The sequence below is a fragment of the Podarcis muralis genome, chromosome 14, assembly GCF_964188315.1.
Source record: "Podarcis muralis chromosome 14, rPodMur119.hap1.1, whole genome shotgun sequence".
Taxonomy (NCBI): domain Eukaryota; kingdom Metazoa; phylum Chordata; class Lepidosauria; order Squamata; family Lacertidae; genus Podarcis; species Podarcis muralis.
The window spans coordinates 36,261,217-36,284,572 of record NC_135668.1 but is presented as its reverse complement, the minus strand read 5'-3'; the positions used below and the strand labels follow the sequence as shown (position 1 = coordinate 36,284,572).

The 23,356-nt window shown below is 41.7% G+C and overlaps 1 protein-coding gene across 4 annotated transcripts in view; it reads left to right on the top strand.

Moving 5' to 3' along the window:
• SEC14L5 (SEC14 like lipid binding 5) overlaps nucleotides 1-23,356 on the top strand; it is a 43,606-nt gene that overhangs the window by 6,611 nt on the left and 13,639 nt on the right. For 2 of the 4 annotated variants that reach the window (XM_028705793.2, XM_028705796.2), the window contains exons 2-7: nucleotides 3,570-3,704; nucleotides 5,580-5,655; nucleotides 18,248-18,397; nucleotides 18,506-18,637; nucleotides 21,750-21,878; nucleotides 22,681-22,897. In XM_028705793.2, the coding sequence (XP_028561626.2) occupies nucleotides 5,593-5,655; nucleotides 18,248-18,397; nucleotides 18,506-18,637; nucleotides 21,750-21,878; nucleotides 22,681-22,897 (691 nt within the window). In that variant the 5' untranslated portion in view covers nucleotides 3,570-3,704; nucleotides 5,580-5,592. Of the gene's footprint in view, nucleotides 1-3,569; nucleotides 3,705-3,735; nucleotides 3,822-5,579; nucleotides 5,656-18,247; nucleotides 18,398-18,505; nucleotides 18,638-21,749; nucleotides 21,879-22,680; nucleotides 22,898-23,356 lie in introns of those variants that run through there. The other 2 variants (XM_028705795.2, XM_028705794.2) reach the window with 2 other exon arrangements.

Below are 23,356 nucleotides of genomic sequence, written 5' to 3'. Positions count from 1 at the left end.
ATAATAATAAAAAGCTTATATAACTATAGGGGCTAGGACTTGAAAAAAGGAGAGTGTGGGTGGGAAAGAATTGCTGTGCTTTTAGATGCGTAAAGTTGGGAGAAGACTTAGTCATGAGCCTTAGGGAAGCAGAACTGGAAGTAAAACTTTAAAGATGGTGACAAGTGACTGACAATCTTAAGTGACTTCTTGTCACAAAGTAAATGGCTTATGTGGCAATTACCTGTTCCTCCTTTTTAGTGTCCTTAGGTCACCAACCGACCTCTAGGTATTTTTAAAAGCAATCTTTAATGTTTCTGCCTTGTAGACTCAAAATCACAGGGTAACATAATGCCTCTTGTGTATTCAGACATAATTGGTAAGCACAGTCTCTTTTGAACAAGGCTCCAATAGGGAGTTACATACATTCTACTTTGAGGGTATACTTTCCATATTGACTTATTTACTGAGGAATTTCTGCAGAGGATTCTGGGAGTTTGCTGTCAAGCCACGTGAATTATGTCACTTCAGAATCAAGTGGGGGCTCATAAGATTGAATGCTTCTTCAGGCAAAAAAAACCACCCCATTCTCTGCATATAGGAAGCTAGCATCTTAGGGAGAATGCTTGGTTAGAACCCTTCTCCCAGTCCCTACCACCTAGCTTTAGTGTGCAGGCATTTTTATGAGTAGGAGTACTCTGTAATGGTGAGCCTTCAATCTGCAATGTGGAATATATATCACAGCTGCAGCTATACTTTCTTATTTGCAGGTTCTGTGAACTGTAGTTTTCATAGCATGGCCTAGGCCCTAGAATCTACCTGCATATTGCATGGGAAGATAGGTAGTAAGCAGGGAAGTGCTTCTCAGTGACAAGCCCCTCCTAAGCTTACAGGGAACCCCATAATTTCTCAGAATATAGTACCAAAACAAATTCATTAAGGGTGGTTTAGGACTGGCAAAGGAAAATGGTCACTTTAAAGTCGAATGCAGCTGACTGAGAAGATGGCAGGCCAGTAGTTCCATGTCTACTTAAGGAAAAGATGATGACATAGCTGCAAAGTTAGACTTAGGAAGGATGGGCATTTTTGTTCCTTGTTATTGTATTATTAGTTTTTCATTAAATTAATAAAAATATCTTCTCACACAGACTTCCACACATACAGTTGTTCAAGGAATTGCTTTTCCAATACAGCCCTGTTAGCTAAGGGCTGCAAACTCAATTTGCTGTTTTAAGAAGCACATTAGAGAAACAAGACACAGATGGTGATGCAGAGTCTCTGGATTTTTGGATGGGTACTTAAACTTTTAGGGGTTTGGACACATGAAATATGCTTTTGTCTATGAAAGGTTCTTGCCTGTGGAAGGCTATTCCACAGAAATCAGTTTGAGGCCTAATCACCATCTGTGGTTAAGCCATTTATATGAAGGGGTTCTCTTCTTCTGTTGTGATTTGAACCAAACCATTGTAAAACTTCTTGCAACATATTGCAAGGGACTGTGAGATTCTGGGTAGGAAGCTGAAGGAACTTGGAGCACAGGTGGTCATTTTATCACTCCTTCCTATTGAAGGTCATGGCCCAGGAAAAGAAGAAGATACTAGAAGTAAACAACTGGCTGTGCAGATAATGTCATTGGAAACAGAGGTTGGATGGCCATTTTACAGATTATTTAGTAGCAATTTTTGCATTGCAGGGGTTGTAAGTGAGTGCCCGGTGCTGCCCAGATTTTGTAGAAGCCAGAAAAAATGTGATATTTAAATGGATAGTGTAGTTTGTGACTTTGAACCACTAACACCAAAAATCAGGTGATTCAAAATGGCATCTTGATTCAAAATGGCACCATGCATTCAAACCATGATGAAGAGTTCCACCATCAGCTCTGGAGCCCTCATGCTGCATTTGGCAACAATATCTTGAGTGACAGCTGAACCTAAGCCAAAAAAATGGGCAAGGTAATTTCAGTCATGTTTTGGTCTACCATATTGATGCCCAAAATGATGCCCAGCATCCAAACCTTGATGAAGACTGCTGCCCCCAGCTTGTGAACCCTTGTACTAAGTTGGGCAACAATAATTCATGAGGTGGCCAAACCATGGGCAAAGCCATGCCAAAGTCACCTTTTGGTCCACCAGCTTGATTGAAAATGACATCCAATCAACATCAACATAGACCCCCACCTGAGGATCCTTCATGCCAGGTTTGGCAATGATATCTCAAGGTGTGACTGGGCCTACGTCAAAAAACAGGCAATGTACTGTCAAACTGATGTTTGGTGCCCAGTGTCCAAGCAGCAATGATATTTTCTGCCCCTCTTTGGAACCTCTCATGCTGAGTTTGGTGATGGTATCTCGAGAAGTGGCCAAACATATGCCAAAAAATAGGTCATGCCAAAGTCATGCTTCAGTTCACTATATTGATTCAAAATGGTGACAATCATCAAGACAGTGATGAACACCTACCCCCCCCCCTTTGGAAATTCTTAGGCTGAGTATCTCAAGAAGCATCCAGATGTATAGAGAGCAAACAAATGGACATGCAAACAGCCAAATCATGTTCCAAAATATATAGCAGATTTTAATTCTAAAAAAATTCATGTGCCTTGAATCTTGTAGTCCTCATTAGCAGATGGCATCAGTAGTTCCTGGCTTTTGAAGCTCTTTTTTACAGAGGTAGTTAGGGGTGCTGGGGGAACAATAACATAAAAAGTCATCTCTTTTGTTCTTGCTGTTGCCTGACCAGGTCTGCAGTTACCACAGGGAAATAGGATCCCCTTCCCTAGAACAGTGTTACCAAGCACAAGGCCTGAGTAATACATTTCATTCTTATCCAATGAAGGCAGGAGCCTCTTCTTACCTGGGCAGATGGTAAATTGGGGGTTTTGTCCCTAGAAAGCTGAAGGGAAATGTGATCATGCTGTTGTGAACAAAAACAAGGGGATAATTTACTCAGCAAGCTTGCCTCCATTGGTAGGTACTGTATGTGTGTATGAGAGAGAGAGAGAGAGAGAGAGAGAGAGAGAGAGAGAGAGGAAAGCAAGCAAGCAAGGAATCTGTGATAATCTGCTTGGTACAATGCAAGCAAAATATTAAAAGATTAGAGTAGTTATCTTATGAAACACACTTGTATGAATTTACTTGTTGCATTATCCCAAAGTGCAGTAAAGTGCAAATGCTGGCTTATGCCTATACTTTTCCATCATTTTAGCACCTACTGGTAGCTGCTTGATAGCCCAGGGCAGGTCAAGGCTTCCTTAGAATGCTGAACCTCCTGCAGAATGTAACATGAATTTCTTAGGTCAGAAAGTGCAAGGCAGACTACAGTTAAATTTATTTTGCAGATAATATTCCTTCACTTTGCTAGCACTTACTCATATGTCCCCTGTACACTCCAAGTACTGGACTTACATCCTTATGTTGTAAGGTACCCTGCACTTTTTGTAGCTTGGGTGTCTGTTATATGATATCAGCAAAGCTTTCTGCAGCTTGACTCTGTCTTGTTAGCGCTCACCAACACTGGCTTTAATAAATAAATAAAAATAAAGAAAAAAAGAAAAGGAAAAAAAAAGTGAAAATATGTGCTCTGTCTTTTAGATATTCCTATCGGTGTAGTACCAGTGATAACTCTTATCCAGGACTTCACAATTCTCAGATGGTTGCTTAGCGGACTTGAAGTGTTGAGACCTTCTGAAAATTAATGGACTGATTAAAGCAATTTGCAAACTCCAGGTATAGTTAAGGCCATGAATGGCCATGTTCTCTTTTCCTCTCCTTTATCAGAGAACTTAATTGTACAAGTAGTTCTTAAGAACATTAAATGGCTTTTAGATGGAGAGCTTCCTGAAGGTGGGTGTAGAGCAGTGTTTCCCAAACTTTTTTGGGCAACGGCACACCTGTTTACTGAAAAAAAATCTCGCGGCACACCACCATTAAAGCCCCGCCCCGTGACGTCAGCGCGCAGCGTCACGCCGGGAGGGACGCACGAAAGCTATCCTATGTAAATACGGATTTAGCCTCGGTTTGCTCTGGCTTTGAAGCTAAAGGTTAAAGGGGGGGGGGGCAGAGAGACGTGTAGACCCGTTTGCTTAGAAGTAGGTCCCCAGTGTTTCCCCATGGGGTCCCAAGGAAGAGCGGCGCCACCCGATTGGATTTCCTAAACTCCCGCCCTGAGCGCTGGAGTTCCGCGTAACCCAAATTAAACCCGGTTGCTTACACTCTGTCCAGGAGGACGCACAATCCCCGCTTGACGGATGGGTCTGTTCCAAGGCTGGCTCCGCTGGCAAAGCCGGCTTGCTGGACGCCTCTTGGCAGGGAGAGAAGCGGACGGACGAGTTTTAAGAGGCTCTCCGTCGCTCCAGAAGAAGGCAGGGCGAAGATTTCAAGGGGCATCGCTCCGGCTGCTCCCTCTCCCGGCGCGCAGGAGCGATGCCTCTCTCTGGCTCTCCCTCCGCGCAGGCTGAGGGAGGGAGGGAGGGGCGCGTGTGACCCGTCTCTGCTGGGAGACCAAACCCAGCGAGGCAGAGTCGCGCGGAGGCGCCCAGGCAGCGCTGCCGGCTGCGAGGAGGAGCGCCAGGCAGCAGCAGGAGGCGCGGCCTCTCCTCGCCGCCGCCGCCCCGCCTCTCGCCGCCGACTCGCCCGCCTCCCTCCAGGCATCTCGCGGCACACCCGCCGATGTCTCACGGCACACTCCTGTGCCGCGGAACACCGGTTGGGAAACACTGGTGTAGAGAACCTATGTGTTTTTAACTCTTTCATTTCCCACAGTTGACTCAAACTCTCTTTGATTAGCTCTTTGTTCCCAGTGTTGATTTCACTGCTTGTATGGTGGCTTGCCTTTTCAGTCCTGGAATATTTGTGAGAAAAGTTAAACCTAGAGGCCTTCTGGACTTCTAGCATGCCTGGGCATTTAGTATTAATAGTGGAGGCAGCATATCCTACAGTGTTTGCAGAATGGAACTCAATGAGCTTTTTGTTAGAGTGCATTCATTATTTCTCAGGGTTCTTGTAACCGGCATGCGTGTGCGGGCTAAAAGCTGTTGATGGGGGCAGATGGAGGAATTCCAGTGGTTTGGGTAACTGAACTGCAGAGATGGGTATTGTCAATCCCACAGGGCTTTTTTGTTCATTTCAAGGTAACCAGCTGGTTTTGAGTCACTTGTCAGAATGGTGTAATTTCCCCAACTGTGTATGGAACATTTTGTAAAAGTATGCTAGCTTGCATCTGGATTTTCTCCCCCCCCCCTTTCTATTAAAAATCAAATGACTTTAGCACAGCTGGGCACAAATTTGAATGTGGTTGGTTTAAACAGCCTTTAAAATCAAAAGCATTAGTCTCAGGGTGGTGATATGATGACATCAAACATAAGATAAAAGGAAAGGGTTATAATATTTGGGGACTCACATACAAACGGCTTCTTTTTCTTGGGTACCTGTATTAGAAATCTGGCCCATCTTAGTTGAACCTCTGTTTCTGTCCTGTCTTTGATCACAAGGGACAAGTAGCAGTTCTACTGCAGAGTCTAAAGTGCGTATGTTTAGGCTTGCTGTGTGATGTTCAGAGTAGATTTCTTTTTTAAAACCGGTTTCTGTTATCTTTCATTACAGGTGTGAAGTAAAAATGGTGCAAAAATATCAGTCTCCTGTTAGGGTCTACAAATACCCATTTGAGCTGGTCATGGCGGTAAGTGGTATTTCTTATTACTTCTCTGGTGTCCTTCATAGCTTTAGAGGCTCAAAAAAATATTCAGAAGCCTCTGATTTGTGTGGTATTCAGAGTTATGATGTGTTGATTTGCAGTATATGAAAGGTTTATATCTGTTCTTTTGGTGAAACTTTCTGTAGGATCAACCTGTAATTGGGTTTCTTGTCATAAGGTACCATCATTTCAAAACTTCACAAAAAATATTTCTAACTTCTTTGTCATCCAGTGCTGAATTTATTTGTAGTAATTATCAGAAAGGAATGTAAAAAATTAGATTTGGCAAGTTTAGCAGTCATAAGATTAAAAGGCAGGTACTGTTATGGATTAGTAACTGGTTAGAGAACAGGAAGCAGAGAGTAGGAATAAATGGAATGTTCTCACTATGAATATAGGTAAGAAGTGGTTCTCTCAAGGATTTGTATTGGGGCCACTTCTTTTTAACGTTTTCATTAATAATTTGGAGTTAGGAGTGAGCAGTGAGGTAGTCAAGTTTACTAATGCTGTAAACTTGTGGTAAAAGTTACAGTGGTAAAAACAAAAAAGGGACTGCTAGGAGCTCCAAAATGATCTCTCCAAACTAGGTGAATGGGTAGTAAAATGGCAAATGTGGTTCAGTGCAAGGTGTAAAATGATGTATATTGGGGCAAAAATTGTAACTTCACATTTACATGAAATGGGGTGTGAACTGATGACTGAGCAGGAAATAATTATTGGATAATGGTGAATAGTTTGATGAAAATGTTAATCCAGTGTGTGGTAGCTGTGAAAAAGGCACATCACAATTTAGGGGCCATTAGGAAAGGGGCTGGAAATAATTTATTATTTATGGTGCAATTGCCCTTGGAATACAGTTCACAGTTCTGGTTGCTGCCCCTCAAAAGATATTGTAGAGCTGGTAAAAGTAAAAAGAGCAACCAAAATGATGAAGAGGCTGGTGCAACTCCCAAATGAGCAATAGTTACAGGTTACAAGTCTTAGTTTTTTTAAAAAGGTGAATAAGGGCTGGGAAGGAACATAAGTGTATAACATTATATATGATGTGGAGAATATGGATAGAGGTAAGTTTTTTCTTCATAATACTAGAAACTGGGGTTAGTCAATGAAACTGAATCTTTGAATTTACAAGAACTATAAAATAAAGTAGTTCTCCATATAGTGCCTTGTTAAACAATGAAATTTGTTCTGACACGATGTAGTGAGGCCCCCAACTAACAGATTTAAAAGGGGATTAGACAGATTCATGTCGCTATATATCACTATCAATCACGAGGGCTGTATTCTACCTCCCCTGTTAAAGACAATACTGTGCATCTCTGGATACCAGTTGCAGGAGATTACAAGTAGGAAAGTGCTATTGCTGTCATATCCTTCTTGTGAGCTGCCTATAGCCATCTTCTTGGCTACTGTGAGAACAGAATGCTGGACTAGAAGGATGTTTGTCTGATTCAACAGGACTCTTCTTATGTCCTTATGGTACAAATTGGCTTCCACCTTTTGCCTTATTTAGGGGTCCTTTGAAAACTGTGACCTTTGAGATCTTGCTGCCTCCTCTGTATCCGTATCTGGTGTAGAAATGCACTGTGCCAATGTTGGTGGCGATTTTGAATGCCTCTGAGAGCAGCTCTCATTTTTTAATTAAAATAACCAAGTGACTTCAGGAAACTTAGCAGTTCCTCTCCCCGCCTTCATTTGCACTCAGGTCTGGCATCCCTGGCCTCTCTAAATATTTGCTTTTTGAAAATCCCAGTGTATTGTGCATCTTGCTTCAGATCTTCTTGAAAAACAAAGTTGGAAGGAGAGCCTTAACAACTGTGGCTAAATCTATTCTGCTAATGTCATCTATCTTTACCAGATCTATCTGACTCACACCAGGGGGAAGAGACATATGTTCCTGTATCCCTTGTGAGTTATGGCTTTGGGCATTTAGTACTTTTGTCTGCAGAATTAGTCCATTTAAAGTTCTCTGCAAGCTGCAGTTCAGAGAGAGAGGCAGGCAAGCATATGAACTATTTTCTATTAACATGTGGAGTTGTGGATGACAAAAGCAGTTGTCATTGCACTGAAAGTTTCCAAGTACATTTGGTATCTCAAGTGACAGTTCCCTGACTTCCTTCTGTAGAGTGTTTTGCAGTATTCAACACAAAGGCACTGGTAAACAGAACAAGCACCTATGTGCACTTCAGCTCCATTAGACACAGATGGTTGATGTCAGGTGGTTGTCAGTAAATTGGCTGTTAATACAGGAGGGTTGCAGCTAGACAAATCTGTTGTAAGTTTGGTAGCATATATCTTCTAAAGACCAAATATTGATGCATTTCTTTTTGTTGCATTTTTTATTTCAGAATTTTTCTCTACTTGACAAAATGTCTTAGGCAATCTTATGTACTGTTGTAACCCCTTGGATTTATTGAAAGTGAAACTAACATGCTAAATGGATTATGCTCTGGTAAAAACAAAACTGAATCCTGAATGTTTTGAATCCTCAGCTATATCTTAAATCACATGTGTGAACTCAAGAGCTTCTAGAAAAACATGGTTCAGTCTGTCCACGATGCCTAGGTTGCAAAAAGATTGCTACTTACAAGAAAGTGTAACTGCCAAAATGAAACTTGATTACATTATACAGTTAAGCATAAATATGTTGCTTAAATGATTTAACTTAAGGCAACACCTAGCACTAGCTTTTGTTTTTAGTGCTAGGATTTAGCCCGAGAACATTTTTGTAATAGCAATAATGTGATTCTGAGCATAACAATATCAAAGGGCCAGTATCAAAGAGCATAAGAATATCAAAGGAACAATATCAAAGGGCTTGGCTTCTAGGCAAGTGGAGCCCTGGATCTCTATGTTGTTTTGGTTTGGAATTCACCAATTCCTCACCAACATAAACAGATGGATTGTTAAAGCCTGTTCTTATGAAGAATACAATAAATGCACTTGAGGAATGTGCAGACGGGTAGACAGAAACTTTGAGTGGAGATTTTGCTTTAGGAAGTGACTGTAGAAAATGTCAACTAGTGAGGATGACTACATAAAAGTTGGGGTGCTGCCAAAGAGCAGGATCATCTTTTGTATCTTTGGGAATATTTTGCCAAAGTGTTGATCCTATTATCTCTACCTTCTGGAAGCTTTTACTTTAAACAATTTTAATGACGTACAGTGGTGCCCCGCAAGACGAATGCCTCGCAAGACGAAAAACCCGCTAGACGAAAGGGTTTTCCGTTTTTCGATGCGCTTCGCAAGACGATTTTCCCTATGGGCTTGCTTCGCAAGACGGAAACGTCTTGCGAGTCTTGCGATTTTTTGCGCTCCCCCCCTTTTTCTAAGGCGCTAAGCCGCTAATAGCCTTTTAGCCGCTAAGCCTTTAATAGCCGCTAATCCGCTAAACCGCTAATAGCGCTAATCTGCTAATAGGGTTGCTTCGCAAGACGAAAAAACCGCTAGACGAAAAGACTCGCGGAACGGATTATTTTCGTCTTGCGAGGCACCACTGTATTCCCACTCTGTAAATAAAAAAGATCCTTATAAAGAATGAACTCTTTGGGTGCTGGGCCTCTGGGTTCAGTCAACACACTCTTGTAGATTGCTGTTCTGAGGTTCACATTAGTGTTTCTGTTAGTATTAACAGTCTTCACTGCAGTTTTCACCATCTGTGTGCCAAGTGTTGCAACTTCTCAATCTGATGATTCAAAATCTGCTAATGTGTGAAATGCATCTCTTGGAGAAAGATTTGAAGGAACAGTATGATAATCTTGTGGGTATTGTATAGATGCTTTTGCTCAGAGGAGATGAGGCTTTGATTTATAGGAAGCATTTTTTTTAAATGAATATTTTCCTCCCGAGGACTGGAATAGGGCATTCAGGATAGTACTGTACTTAATTGGGTTCATTATTTATTTTAGTTGTCTTTCATTGTAAAAATGAACTCAAATGTGACTTACGCATGTTAAACGAATGTAATTAAATTAAATTAAATTAAAACCAGTAGCACTACTTTATAATTAAATTATACAACCCCCAAATCAAGCAACAATATCATGTTTTTCGTTGTACTGCTACAATGTTCCATATGTGGTGGCTATGTAAAAAATTAAGCCTTTTGGGGATGATGTCTATTTAGAACTTTAAAAAATGTTAGGGGCCTCATTCACAAAAAAAACCCCAGAGGCGTTCTTACTGGGAATTATAGGACCTGATATTCCTCAGAATGTGAAATATATCTTTCTATATGCCACCATTGTCGCGAGGATTTTAATTGGGAGTAATTGGAAAAGTGACAAAGCCCCTTCAATGTCAGAATGATTACAGAAACTAGTTGAATATGCAGAGTTAGCCAGATTATCTGAAAGAATGAAGGATAAGTCAAAACAAGTATTTATTGTAAAATGAGAACCTCTTAAAACATATCTTAAGAACAACTGGAAGTCTGAATTCGGTTGCTGCTTTTGAATAACCTCTGTAGTTGTACTAAGTAAGAAATAAGGATACAGGATAAATAACGTTTTATTGTAAAATGAATAAATAGATTTATGCAAAAAGTTAGTAAACTAGAAATGAAGTATGGAGAAGATGGGAAGTCAATGTATTTCAAGAAGATTTATTGTCAATTAAACAAATTTATTCTTTTTGGTTAACGGTGTAATTTGTAACAAATGACATAAATATTTTCTTTTTATGTATCTTGTTGGTGTGTAAGCATAATAAATCATATAAAAACAAAACAATGTCATGTTTTTCAACAGTACACACTCCGTAAGTAACAGAGATGCTGTAGTCACTGCTACACTACATGTGATTTGATAGTCTTTCCCAAGACACTGTGCTTAAAGGGGTGGTATGCAGACCCACTGTGATTGCAAATACTTTGTGCTTTCCATGGGGCTGAGTTTAATGAATTTACTGGATTAGTTCTCCCATACTTATCTCAACATCAGGTACTGACATTGTACTGATCCATCCTATGAGAAGTTGTCACTGTATCTAGGTCAAACATAATCTAGTTCCTTGAAACAGCCACTTCCTAAAATATAGACCCGGGAGGCCCTAATATTTTAATTTTTATTTAAAGTTTCTCAAATCAGAATCTTAACTTGGATATGCATAATGTGACAGACTTTTACTCCCTCAAGCTTTGCATTCGTTAGAGGATTCTCCCTGCAGCAAAGAGCAGTTCCTTAGCGACTAAATTTCCTTTGAAGCAGTTAGGAGACTTGAGCTGATGATTTCAGAAGTTTGTGGAGAGCAGCTAAAGTGGTTTGACAGAGCTCTGTCCCTATCCGAATGTCAAAATGGCAGACTTGTCCCCAGTGGCCTACCGTATCCTTGGATGGCTCTGCACATGAGATGCACCGTAGGCCCTCCAGCCACATAGGAAATACATCTGCAATGGAACATGACTTTGTGTGGTTTGTGAATGTACTGTTGCTTAGGGATGTATTTTGTAATTGTAGATTCAGACACAATATGGGGCTAGATTACAGTATTCATTGACCCCTTCGTATGTGGCCTGGCAGCGTACTGTCATGGAATGTGTGCAGTGGTGTTGAGGGGAGTTATGGCAGATACATAGATAGGCTAATCCATTTCCAGACTCTCATGCATTGTGTCTGACTCATCATTGGTTTGTAACTGCTTGCCAGTTTATGATTTTTCTTACAGGACTAACTTTCAAATGCATTTCTCTGAAGAAAAAATAACGAGGAAGTAGCCATAAGACTGACCAAAAAGAAGACTAGGAAAAGGGTTTCTGAGCAAGCACTGAGGTCCAGCGCCAAGGGCCTTCTGGCAGTTCCCTCACTGCGAGAAGCAAAGTTACAGGGAACCAGGCAGAGGGCCTTCTCGGTAGTGGCGCCCATCCTGTGGAATGCCCTCCCACCAGATGTCAAAGAAATAAACAACTATCTGACTTTAAAAGATATCTGAAGGCAGCCCTGTTTAGGGAAGCTTTTAATATTTGATGAATTATTGTATTTTAATATTTTGCTGGAAGCTGCCCAGAGTGGCTGGGGAAGAAACACAGCCAGATGGGCAGGGTATAAATGTATTATTATTATTATTATTAATTACTCTTTTTTGCATTGAACATTTGCAATTTCTCTTTCGCTACTTTGTGTGCGAAAACATATGTTTGAATTTTTACTTCTAATGCCCACGTTTCTTCTTCTTCATAGAATAGTAAGGAAAACCAGCAGCCACTCTGATCCTATCTTTACTTTAATCTGGGCTGTTAATCATTACTATTTGCTATATAGTTGAAATGAGTAAATAGACTTGGCAATAACTTTTCCACAAGTAGAATGCATAGGAAACAACTTCATCCTGCCCATAAGATAGAGATGTTGTGACAGTGCACTCTGTCACTGTGGGTATTGCGGAACAGGTGCCAGGCTTTGTCCAGTTTCTTTCCTGCTCCTCTCATTATCCTGCAGTCGGGGGGGGGGGGGGACTTCATATTTGTGATTGGTATCAGGACTGTTGATCAGACAGCTTCATTTATAGTCAGGTTGATCCTCATATACAGATATGGGAAGTTCCTAATTATGCTGAGAGCAAAATGCTGATATATGGGACTCTGGATAGGCACATGCCCATTCCATCTGCATGCCCTAGCTGGCATAACTTGCAGAACACACAATTCTTTTCTACCATCTGCTAAAATTAAAACCAAGCATTTTGTACTGACTTACGGCTATAGCTGAGGTCTGTTTGCTTAGAAACTTTCCCCTGAATAACTTGAAGGAACAGTCCCCATAGCAGCATTCCTATTGTGTAGCTCTTCTGTTGTACAGTATTCATTTGAGCATTGTGCTTCATCCTGAAATATGCATTTAGTCACAACTTTTTCCTCCTTGTTAGGCCTACAGCTAAATCTCCATGTGTTGTGATAATATGGTATTGCACAAAGCAGGTTCAGGCTAGGTCACAGCTTCAACAAGGCAGCTATATGGAACCTGATAGCAGCTATACATGTACACTTGTGTCTATGTTGAATTTGTGTACTAACAGTGTTGCCTAGTTAAACATTTGCAGCCAGGTGTTTTATAGTGCTGCGATTCTGGGAGGAAGATGTTTTGTGTCATGGCTAGGTCTGCTACATAGCGAATCAAAAAGTGTCAAGGTTCCGAAGCCCTCACCCATGCATTCCAGATACTTTACAAAAGTGCACCATTGATACAGTTGCAGCCATGACAAATTTATGCCTTTTGTCTTTGCCACCAGCTCCTATTTTACGATTGCTTTAGCTCTTACAAACTTATCTCTAATTCTATAGAAACCATTTGTTTCGAAATCTAGGAGTTGCTTATATTTATCTGCATGTTTTTGGGACGCGGGTGGCGCTGTGGGTTAAAGCCTCAGCGCCTAGGACTTGCCGATCGAAAGGTCGGCGGTTCGAATCCCCGCAGCGGGGTGCGCTCCCGTTGCTCGGTCCCAGCGCCTGCCAACCTAGCAGTTCGAAAGCACTCCCGGGTGCAAGTAGATAAATAGGGACTACTTACTAGCAGGAAGGTAAAACGGCGTTCCGTGTGCTGCGCTGGCTCGCCAGATGCAGCTTGTCACGCTGGCCACGTGACCTGGAAAGTGTCTCCGGACAGTGCTGGCCCCCGGCCTATAGAGTGAGATGGGCGCACAACCCTAGAGTCTGGCAAGACTGGCCCGTATGGGCAGGGGTACCTTTACCTTTACCTATCTGCATGTTTTAATGAGGAGTGATCTAACAGAGGCATCCACGCTGAAAGCCTAGGAGCCAAAACTGAGTTCCAATTCCACTACACCATCAACGTTACTTTTAAGAATGGATCTACCACCTTTTCTTGTTCTGTGAGACAACCACAGGAAGGGCAGAGCATGTACCAATAGTCTTGTGTGGGTGCTTTCTGTTTGTATCCATGAAATATCCACTTTGCCTTTAATGAGGGTGCCAATGATTTAATTTAGAAAGCTGCATAGTATTGTTCGAGATTGGGTATTCCTAGCCCTCCTTTGTTCCTGTGCCTAAAAAAATATTTATTGACTGAGTCTGGTTCTTTTTCCTAAAAACGAATAAAATAAAAGAAATAAAAGAAATTAATTTAATTTGCCATTTTTAAGCATAACAGGAGAAATGTATATTGGAAAAACCTGAAATAGGAAAGAGAATTTTCATAGAATTGGTATTTATATAGCCGTGATATGACCTAGCCAGCTAAGGCTTGAATGCCTTCACTTTAACAGTTCTTTATTTACACTATTTTTGTAAGTTGGTTTGGATCACATTTTTGAAGAAAGTGACTTTATCAACAACAGCAACAACTACAACATCAACAATGTAGAACACTGAATCTTTGAAGTAGTCTCCTATTTCAGACATACAAAACTCAGTCCTTGGACCCCATGTGATTAAATAACCTAGCCATGGCCTTTTGAATAGATGCAAATCAGGTAACTATAAAACTCTGACCGAGGGCTTGGTTTTGATTACATATTCCAGTTAATGAAATTTCACTGCAGTCCCTGGCAAGTGGAAACTGTCTTGTCAATCACAGAGTGACACATACAGTACATTGCTGTTCTCAGCCAGCTATCCTCATTGGCTGAACTTGTTCTTTTCCTTGGCTTGCCAACAAGCTTTGCCTAGTTCGCTGCCCTTGATACTGCCTCTGTGCTTTGTTCCCTCCTTGTCCTACCTGGCATGCAAAAATAGACCATGATAAGATGAAAGAATAGCTTGTGTAGTAGTCCTCTGATGGTAGAATTGGTGCTTATATCCCTCCACCTGCTGCCTTCTAGATGTTTAGGATTGCAATTCCTGTTGGCCCCAGTTAGCATGGTCAAAAGGTCAGGGAAGATGGAACTTGAAGTCCAAAGCACCTGGAGGGCACCAGGTTGGGGAAGACTGGCCTAGATACTTAAATGCTGGCTAAAAGAAAGCTAGTGTGGTGCATTGGCTGCAGGTTTGGAATACTCAGGTTCAAATCCCTGTTTGGCTGCAAATTTCATTAGATGACTTTGGGCAAACGGCCACCTTTCACAGAATGGCTGTAAGGCTTAACTGCCACTCTTAAGCTCCTTGACATAGTGGCAGGATGCAAGAGCTAATAAGAAGCTAATGTCCTCCTTTGTTCATTTGTGTTTCAGTTTTTACCAAACAAAATAATTGCTTTTTTGTCATTGCAGTCACTTTTCTGATCAAAAAATACACTTCTGAATTTTTGTTAGGATCCATAGAAGTCTCACATGTGGGGCTTCTTACTTTGTGAAAATTATGCAGATGCACATTGACTCTGTTAGCCTTTACTGAGTTTGCTCTGCCATGTGATATGTTTGACATCTAAAATCAGCCAGAATACAGTTGGTTCTCTTTGCTCCGCTCCACAATTTCAGCAGGACTCCAAATCTTGTTTTAAAATCACATATATTGAGAGAATTGCTGAGTTAATGTATATCTTTTTAGAACCTTTTCTAGGAATACATCTCATTTTATAGAAAGGGTTTGCATTTATTCATAATGCCATTTCCTTCTCAAGTTCCAGCTGAAACAACTTTCCTCTATCTTTTGAAGATTTTCATCCCTAAATGTATTATTATTATTATCATCATTTCCCCTAGCAAATCCTGAGTAACAAACCTATATAGACCTTACCTACAGTATTCTCCCCTTATTTGATCCATGCAGGAATTTTGCACCACACAAAGTTGAGAGGTCATGGTAACTTGTGCATCATCAAATGTAATTTAATCCTTAGCAAAGTTGTCATGTTAAAGGTGAACCATGTTAAATATAACATCAGCTGTTCACTGCTTGCCTGAGTTGTGATCAGCGACTGTGCTGCAAAATATCTTGATTGTTAAATGTCTTGGATATAGAAGTCCAAAGACGTGTTCTAAAATCTAGCATAATTGAGTTTTTCAGTATAAGCCATTCCACGCTTGCCAGAGCCCCCGATTGGCCTGAAACAGACTATTGTGTATTTCTTAAAATGCTCCATTGTTCTTTGTTTTTGGGATTCTGCCCAAAATAGTAGCTCTGCATAGCATTATCTCTGGAGACCTTCACTATAGATCCTTTACTACTGTGACATATCTTTCTGCCACATAGCAACTGATTTTTGTATGAGCCAGTCTAACAACAACTGCTCAAAAAACAGTAACAGTAGTTGTGTGGTTCCCATAGTCTGTATTGATTTCCAAGAGCCAGTTGGGGAAAGGGCATCTTACATAACACAAGGGCTTTGTGTTTTAGCTAGAAAATGACGGTGATGATTTATTAAATTTGTATACCAACCTTCCTTCGTAGATCTCAGGGAAGTACACAGCATAAAAATACAAAATGTGGGACATACCTCCTGGTATGTCCCACAGAGAAATTTACGGTCTGCAAATAAAAACATCTTGAAGATCCCAGGCCATAGAGAGGTTAGGCTGGCCTCAATTAGAGCCAGGGCCTTCTCGGCCGCGGCTCCAATCTGGTGGAACGCTCTGTCACAAGAGACTAGGGTCCTGCAGGACCTGACATCATTCCGCAGGGCCTGCAAGACAGAGCTGTTCCACCAGGCCTTTTGGTCCTCTGGCAATCGGCATTCTGCACAGAATTTTGCTTGATGGTTGCCATTAATTTGATTTTAATTTGATTTAATTAATTTTATAATGAATGTTTTTAGAATGTCGGACTATTTTCATTGTTGTTAGCCGCCCTGAGCCCAGCTTCGGCTGGGGAGGGCGGGATATAAATAAAATTATTATTATTATTATTATTATTATTATTATTATTATTATTATTATTATTATTATTATTATTATTAAAATACATAATAAACAATAATAAGAACAAAACGATACCCCCCAAAGGATGGGATAGGAACTTGGGGGCAACAGGGGAGTCAAACAATGGGGAATAATCCCTTGCTACTTGAAACTCAAAGTCGATCTAAAAAATGAGGAGGAAAGAAATGCATTTTTTTTTACTAAATACATCCTTTATATAAATAAAAAGTAATTAAACAGTCTTCAAAAGTTCTTGTTATGAGTTTGTTTTTCTGCCAGATAGAGGGGCAGATGGAGATAATGGCCCTGCCATTAAAAAGGTAAAACGTAAAGGGACCCCTGACCATTAAGTCCAGTTGCAGACGACTCTGGGATTGCGGCACTCATCTCGCTTTACTGGCTGAGGGAGCCGGCGTTTGTCCGCAGACAGCTTCCAGGTCATGTGGCCAGCATGACTAAGCTGCTTCTGGCAAACCAGAGCAGCGCATGGAAAGGCCGTTTACCTTCCTGCCGGAGCAGTACCTATTTATCTACTTGCACTTTGATGTGCTTTCAAACTGCTAGCTTGGCAGGAGCAGGGACCGAGCGACGGGAGCTCACTCCGTCACAGGGATTCCAACCGCCGACGTTCTAATTGGCAAGTCCTAGGCTCTGTGGTTTGCAAAAGCCATCCACAAGACAAAAGACCTTATGGGAGGTTGCCAGGGCAGCATGGGTGTCATGTTACAGGAAAACAAGTTGTCCTCTTACACAGAGGTTTTTGGCAAGGTGTTCTGGAAATTAGGGAGAACTCCATGCGCACTGGCTAGGAGAGGCTGCACTGAGAAACCAGGGGCCATGACTGGCTGCTGCTTTGGACCCAAGCTTGCAGAAGCTATAAAAGGAGCAACAAAGGACACTTTTGGGGTGTAATGTTTTGCACTTTCTCTCCATTGAAGGCTTCAGGTGTAGATATGAATAAACCATATTTCTAAGACACTACAGACTTCTCTGTGCCTTGATTTTCCAATGAAAACACAACCCTGAGTGAGTGCCTGGAACCCCCTGAAATCTTAACTACTACTCAGCAGAGATTGGGCATGGCATGTAACATTCTTTTATCTTTTTACTATTTTTAATAGCTATCCAGGGTTTTTCTGTCCTGACTTTTCATATTGTGTTTGGGCAGTGGGTACAGCTCAATGGTAGTCGCATCCTCTGCATTCAGAGGGTCTTGGCTTCAATCTCTGGTACCACCAGGAAAAGAAAGAAGGGTCAGGTATCAAGTAGTGGGAAACTTCCTCTGTCTGCGGCCCTGGAGAGCTGCTGCCAGTCAAAGTAGATGAAGAATGTGGTACCTGTGGCCATTAAGATATTGTTGGACTCCAGTTTCTATCACCCCTGACCACTGGGCATGCTGAACCCTAGTGTCCCAGGTCCTAGTCTAACACTCTGTTACACCACTCTGAAGTCTGAGTATAACACCCATGATATAACACTTCCACTGACCTCTACCATGGTTTCACCTCAGCCCAAATCACATCATAATCATTTTATTCAATATTATTTTAATATTTAATAATCACACACAGCTGCACAGGCATTCAGTGAGCAAAGGCACAGCAGATTCCATGTGTGTGTTACTGTTCAGGTTCACAGGCATTCATCCACCTTTTTTTAAAAAAAGAACTTTCAAACACCACCCACTTTCATTTATTACAGTGATGTGTGCTGCAGAGTTGTGTGATAAAGGACAAGAAGATTCCAAGAACAGAAGAATGGCCTTTACAGCATTAACATGTTCTCTCTCTCTCTCTCTCTCTCTCTCTGTGTGTGTGTGTGTGTGTTTCAGGCTTATGAAAAGCGCTTCCCCACTTGCCCAGAGATCCCTGTTTTCCTGGGCAGTGAGATCCTTACTGAATCCAAGAGTGATGATGGAGCCATCCACATAATTGAACGCAGCTGTAAATTGAATGTAGATGCACCTCGGTTACTGAAGAAGGTGAGAGCTAAGATTCCTCATAGACATGTACTCTTAAGGCTGCCTGGGCTTTGCTTGTAATATATTCCATTGTAGTCCTTACATGCTAATCTTATTTCTCTTTTTCAGATTGCTGGAGTAGAGTATGTCTTTTTCATACAAAAAAACACGGTCAACTGGAAGGAGCGAACTCTTGTGATTGAAGCTCATAATGAGACTTTTGCCAACCGTGTCATTGTCCTGGAGACATGTAACTATTCAGTAAGCATTCTGTCTATCAGATTTCCCTTCTCTTCAAAGTGCATTGGGTGGGTTTGAATCTTGGTGGCTCTAGTAGTGCTTTCTGTCTTATTGTTACTAGGAATAACATTCTCAGGCTTGTACAGTAGGCTGTAACAATGCAGCTTTTACTAGTTTGGATTTGCATCTCTGTATGTTTGCTTGAAGGGTTGTAACCTTTATACTTATACTGGCAAAGAAAATAAGTTATCTCTGCTTGCTGCTTTTGGAGGTGTCCTAAACTGAAAAAAGGGAAAGTGCTCTGGGGATTGTAGTTGGCTGCTGAATGGTGAGGCATACATTTCAGATGGGATTGTGTTGTTATTTTTTATTTTTTCTTGGTTCTCTTTAGCTAAGATCCAAATATCAGTACTGTACTGATGCTGAAAAATCATCTAGTTCCAGAGCTACCGTATTTCACCATATAATGGTTGCGTTTTTGATGACGATTTTTCCTTTCCTAAAAGGGGTGTGTGACTATTATGTAGGGAAATACGAAAGTGCAACCATTATGTGAGAGTGGAAAAGTGGGGACTACAGCAAGTGGATCCAAGGAGTCGGGCCAGCGGCACGGGTAGAGTGAGCCTGAACCAGAGACAAAGTAACTGTTGTTATGGGGAGAGAAAACAGAAAGACACTAGTGTACCTTTCTGTAAAAATGAAGCCTCCCTTGTGCGTATGTTCTCTTGTCCAGACTACTGACATGCAGTGGTGTCGCTCATTTATCAGAATCTCTATGGTGAACGAAACCGCTCTATATTTTGCATTGCAAGTGCGGAATAGCCATTCAGATTTGGACAGGAAGTTCTGGTAAGGAATGCCGTGGGAACAGCAAACGAGTGGTGCCGGCAGCCAGGCCTGCCACCTCCCGCCACGTCTCCCCTCAGTGCACATGGCCTGGCCACCCCCTACATTGGTTCCCATTGAAACAACAATAAAAAAGCAGCAGGCAGATGGGGAGAAACATTCTCTCCCACTCTGCTCCCACTAGGAGCTCATGGCCGAGATGGCGAGGGACAAGGGGAGCAGGGGTGGCAGTAGCTGGAGGAGGAAATGAAGGGGCCTGAAGCCTAGTGGAGCCGCATAAGTTACCCTGTGACTATTATGTGGGGAATGCTCTGGGACCATTTCGGGGGTCCAGAAAAGGGGAGGTGCAACTATTATGCGGTGGCGACCAGTATGCATGAAATACGGTGTTGTGTTGATAAGCAGAGGGCTACTAGGAACAGTTATAAGGCTGTCTGTGTTTGTGGTTTTCACTTGAGTTGAACATACATTTGTGTTCTGCCAATGCTTAACTGACCAGCCTGACACACATGTTACCAAGCTGCAATATCTAACATTAGATTAGCAAAATGCCTGCTGTTATGTTGGTCCCAGGGATTGTAAGGTAGGGGGAGCTGAATTTGGTACAGGGCTGTTCTGGTCTATACTATCAATTGTCTTAATATAGCTGTGCACTTCAAAACTCTCATAATTAGAGCAGCAGAAACCAGAAGGAACAACTGTACCCTAAGTGAACGTAGTTCCTAGATTCCCTGCCTCATGTTCTTTCTTCCTTATGTCTCCCACTTAATTTTTTGTTAGTGATATTTGCTGCAACCCCACCACTATGTAGCCAGGTAGCTGTTATAACAATAGTGTGTCATCTGCCATGTAAGCCTATATTTGGTGCAGCAGAGGTTTATGGCTTGGTTCTACCAGTGACATTTAAGAGCAGCTTAGTCTATCTCGGAAAGCAATTAAATACCCTTTTGTGTTTGATAAACAAAAGCTCAGATTGTGTTACCTTACTTATCTGCTTTGTTGGCATGTATTCAAGACAGCAGCTTCTTGAAAGCTGAGAGACTTTGAACTTCTGCTGCTTTGGGTGACCTTTTGTGACTAAAGCCTACAGGTCTCTTAAATTTCAGTCTATTTCTCTACAGCTAAGAACAAATGTGTTGTGTGCAGCTGCTTAAAAATACAGTGGCACTTCTATTCTGCTGTCTCTTTGGCTTTATCTCAGGTGCTGCCTGAGGATGGAATGAGACATGAAGGAAGCAGACCTTTGTCTTCAAATATAGGTCACTACCAAAATGCTGAAAAGCTGGGCAGGTGATTTCAAGTGAAAATGGTCGGTGGTGTGGTGCTGAATCCTTCCAACTGTCGCTTCCCCCTCCACACTATTTTTCTACTAGCTGGCATATTTCAGATCTTCAAGCTTGAAGAAAAATGGTATGAGGGAACCATCAGAAGGGTTCAGCAACCCCTCCTGCCCACAGCTTTTTACTTGGAGATTGTGTTCTCTTCCCTACTTTACAGCTGTTCAGCACATGGGTTTCCCACCATCACATCTAGTTCTTGACCTGACTTGAGTTCTGAAAGAGGGTGACTTCATGGAATATCACTATAATTTGCGTACCAATTGTTGTTTCTGATGAGTGGGAGAGGGAACAGCGGCGTAGCGTGGGTTGTCAGCACCCGGGGCAAGGCAAGTAATTTGCGCCCCCTAACCCGTGGATTTGCGCCCCCTACCCCATGGATTTGCCCTAACCCCAGATGTTGCGCCCGGTGCGGCCGGCCCCCCCCCCCTGCACCCCCCACGCTACGCCACTGAGAGGGAAAGAGGGATACTTTTATGGAGCCTGAGCTTTATGAGTTCATTCTCAGCTTGGCTTTAATTCTATATTTTCCTCAGTATTCCTCAGTATTTTGCTGAGAATCTTCCACCCATTCTCACTGGGTAGATAGCCTATCTACTGCTACAGTGACTGGAACAGAAACTACAAACTCCCTGAAGTGTCAGGAAAACTTTGTGACTTGAGGCAAAGCAGTTCAAATGCCACGCTAACCCTGTTTCCAACAAGTAGGAACACTAGGCAATAGATGTCCATATAAACCAGTTTTCAAGGTGAGTCATCATTTCAGCTGCCAACTGCACACTTTATTCCTTTTTGACAATTACACCAGAAGAAATGTTCAGTTTTCTTAGAAGGAGAATAGACAAAAATAAAGTACATTTGAGAACTGGTTTCATTGCCTTTATCATGAACAGCCTTTCTAGAGTATGCTGCACTTATTCTAACTGTGACATATCTGTGTCTGAGGTTAGGTTCACCCTGAGAATGAAGACTGGACATGCTTTGAACAATCTGCATCTCTTGACATCAAGTCATTCTTTGGCTTTGAAAACACAGTGGAGAAAATTGCAATGAAACAGTACACAGCCAACATCAAGCGGGTGAGCTGTGATTGGTTGAATAAATAAAATAAATGAATTACTTTAGACAAAACTTGCTGTAAGATACTGCCCAAGCATAACTCCAAGCACTTTATTGTCTTGACCTGCTCTGCCTGCAAGCCAGCAGAACTAGAGAATGTTGTTGGCTGGGCCAGCAAAAAGAAGGTTTAAATCAGCCCACAATTCAGGAGAGCAGATTGGATTGGACTCAAGCAGCTGGACCTTGCACAGCTCCAAGATCCCAACTTGTTTGATAAATTGTGGTGCCCAAATGAGACCTTATGTCCTTCCTAGGCTCTGCCTTTTCTGGGATGGATCTATCAGGTTTAAGACACTAGCTCTTGGTGTTCTCCTAAATGGGAACGCAAATATTTTTAACAGAATTAACCATCTTTCTATTCCTGGTTTACTTTGTTTATTCCAGGGTATCCTTTCTCACATTGTAACATATTAAATATAGAGAATATGAGATAATGTTTATACATCCAAATGTGTTTGTGTGTTTGCTGCATAGATGTCTCTAAATGATGGAACACTTGGACTTGCCAGATTAATTTTGTTAAAGGGAATATAGGCAATACTGCAAGTGTGTGGGGTGTGGGTGTGTTGGCCTGAGAGGGTACAGCTGGGATATGACAGTTCACAGATAAAACTGGATTTGAACCTAGATTCACACCTATAACTCCATCCACTAACTAGGCAAACATTGCATACATTTTCTTTTGCATGTAAATATCCTTCATTGACAAATCTGTATAGGCCGTATAGACTGAGAATATAACTCTAATCATTTAATTTTCAGGGCAAAGAAGTGATAGAGCATTATCTAAAGGAACTGATTTCCCAGGGGATCACTTTTATCCCCCGATGGACTCCTCAGGCAGTCAGAGGGAAAACAGCTAAGAGGCCTTCATCAGGATGTGAGTGTGGCACTGTACCAGCAGCAGCCCCCCCGCACGGAAGTGACAAAGAACAGCGAGGCAGCACCTGCTCCTCTGTGGAGGCATCAACCCCCGATGGTATGTGCTTGTAAGCCAGTCAGCAGTTCCTTGCTATCTCACTAGGATGCTTTCAGCATTTTCCAGCTTGAAACCTGAACAAATGCCACAGCTTACCCTCCTTTCTTTTTTCATGCCTGACCTATAGTTTGCAATCCTGTCTCTAGATATCTTTATAATAATAAAAAAATTCCTTCCAGTAGCCCCTTAGAGACCAACTAAGTTTGTTATTGGTATGAGCTTTCGTGTGCATACCTGAAGAAGCTCATACCAATAACAAACTTAGTTGGTCTCTAAGGTGCTATGGGAAGGAATTTTTTTATTTTGTTTTCACTACGGCAGACCAACACGGCTACCTACCTGTAACTAGATATCTTTATGTTCTGGATAATTTGGGAGAGCCTAATTTTGACTATGGCATTCCTGCAGTCTGGCAGCTGCTTATCCTAAGGCATTTCATCAGGTCTACTCTGGACTACT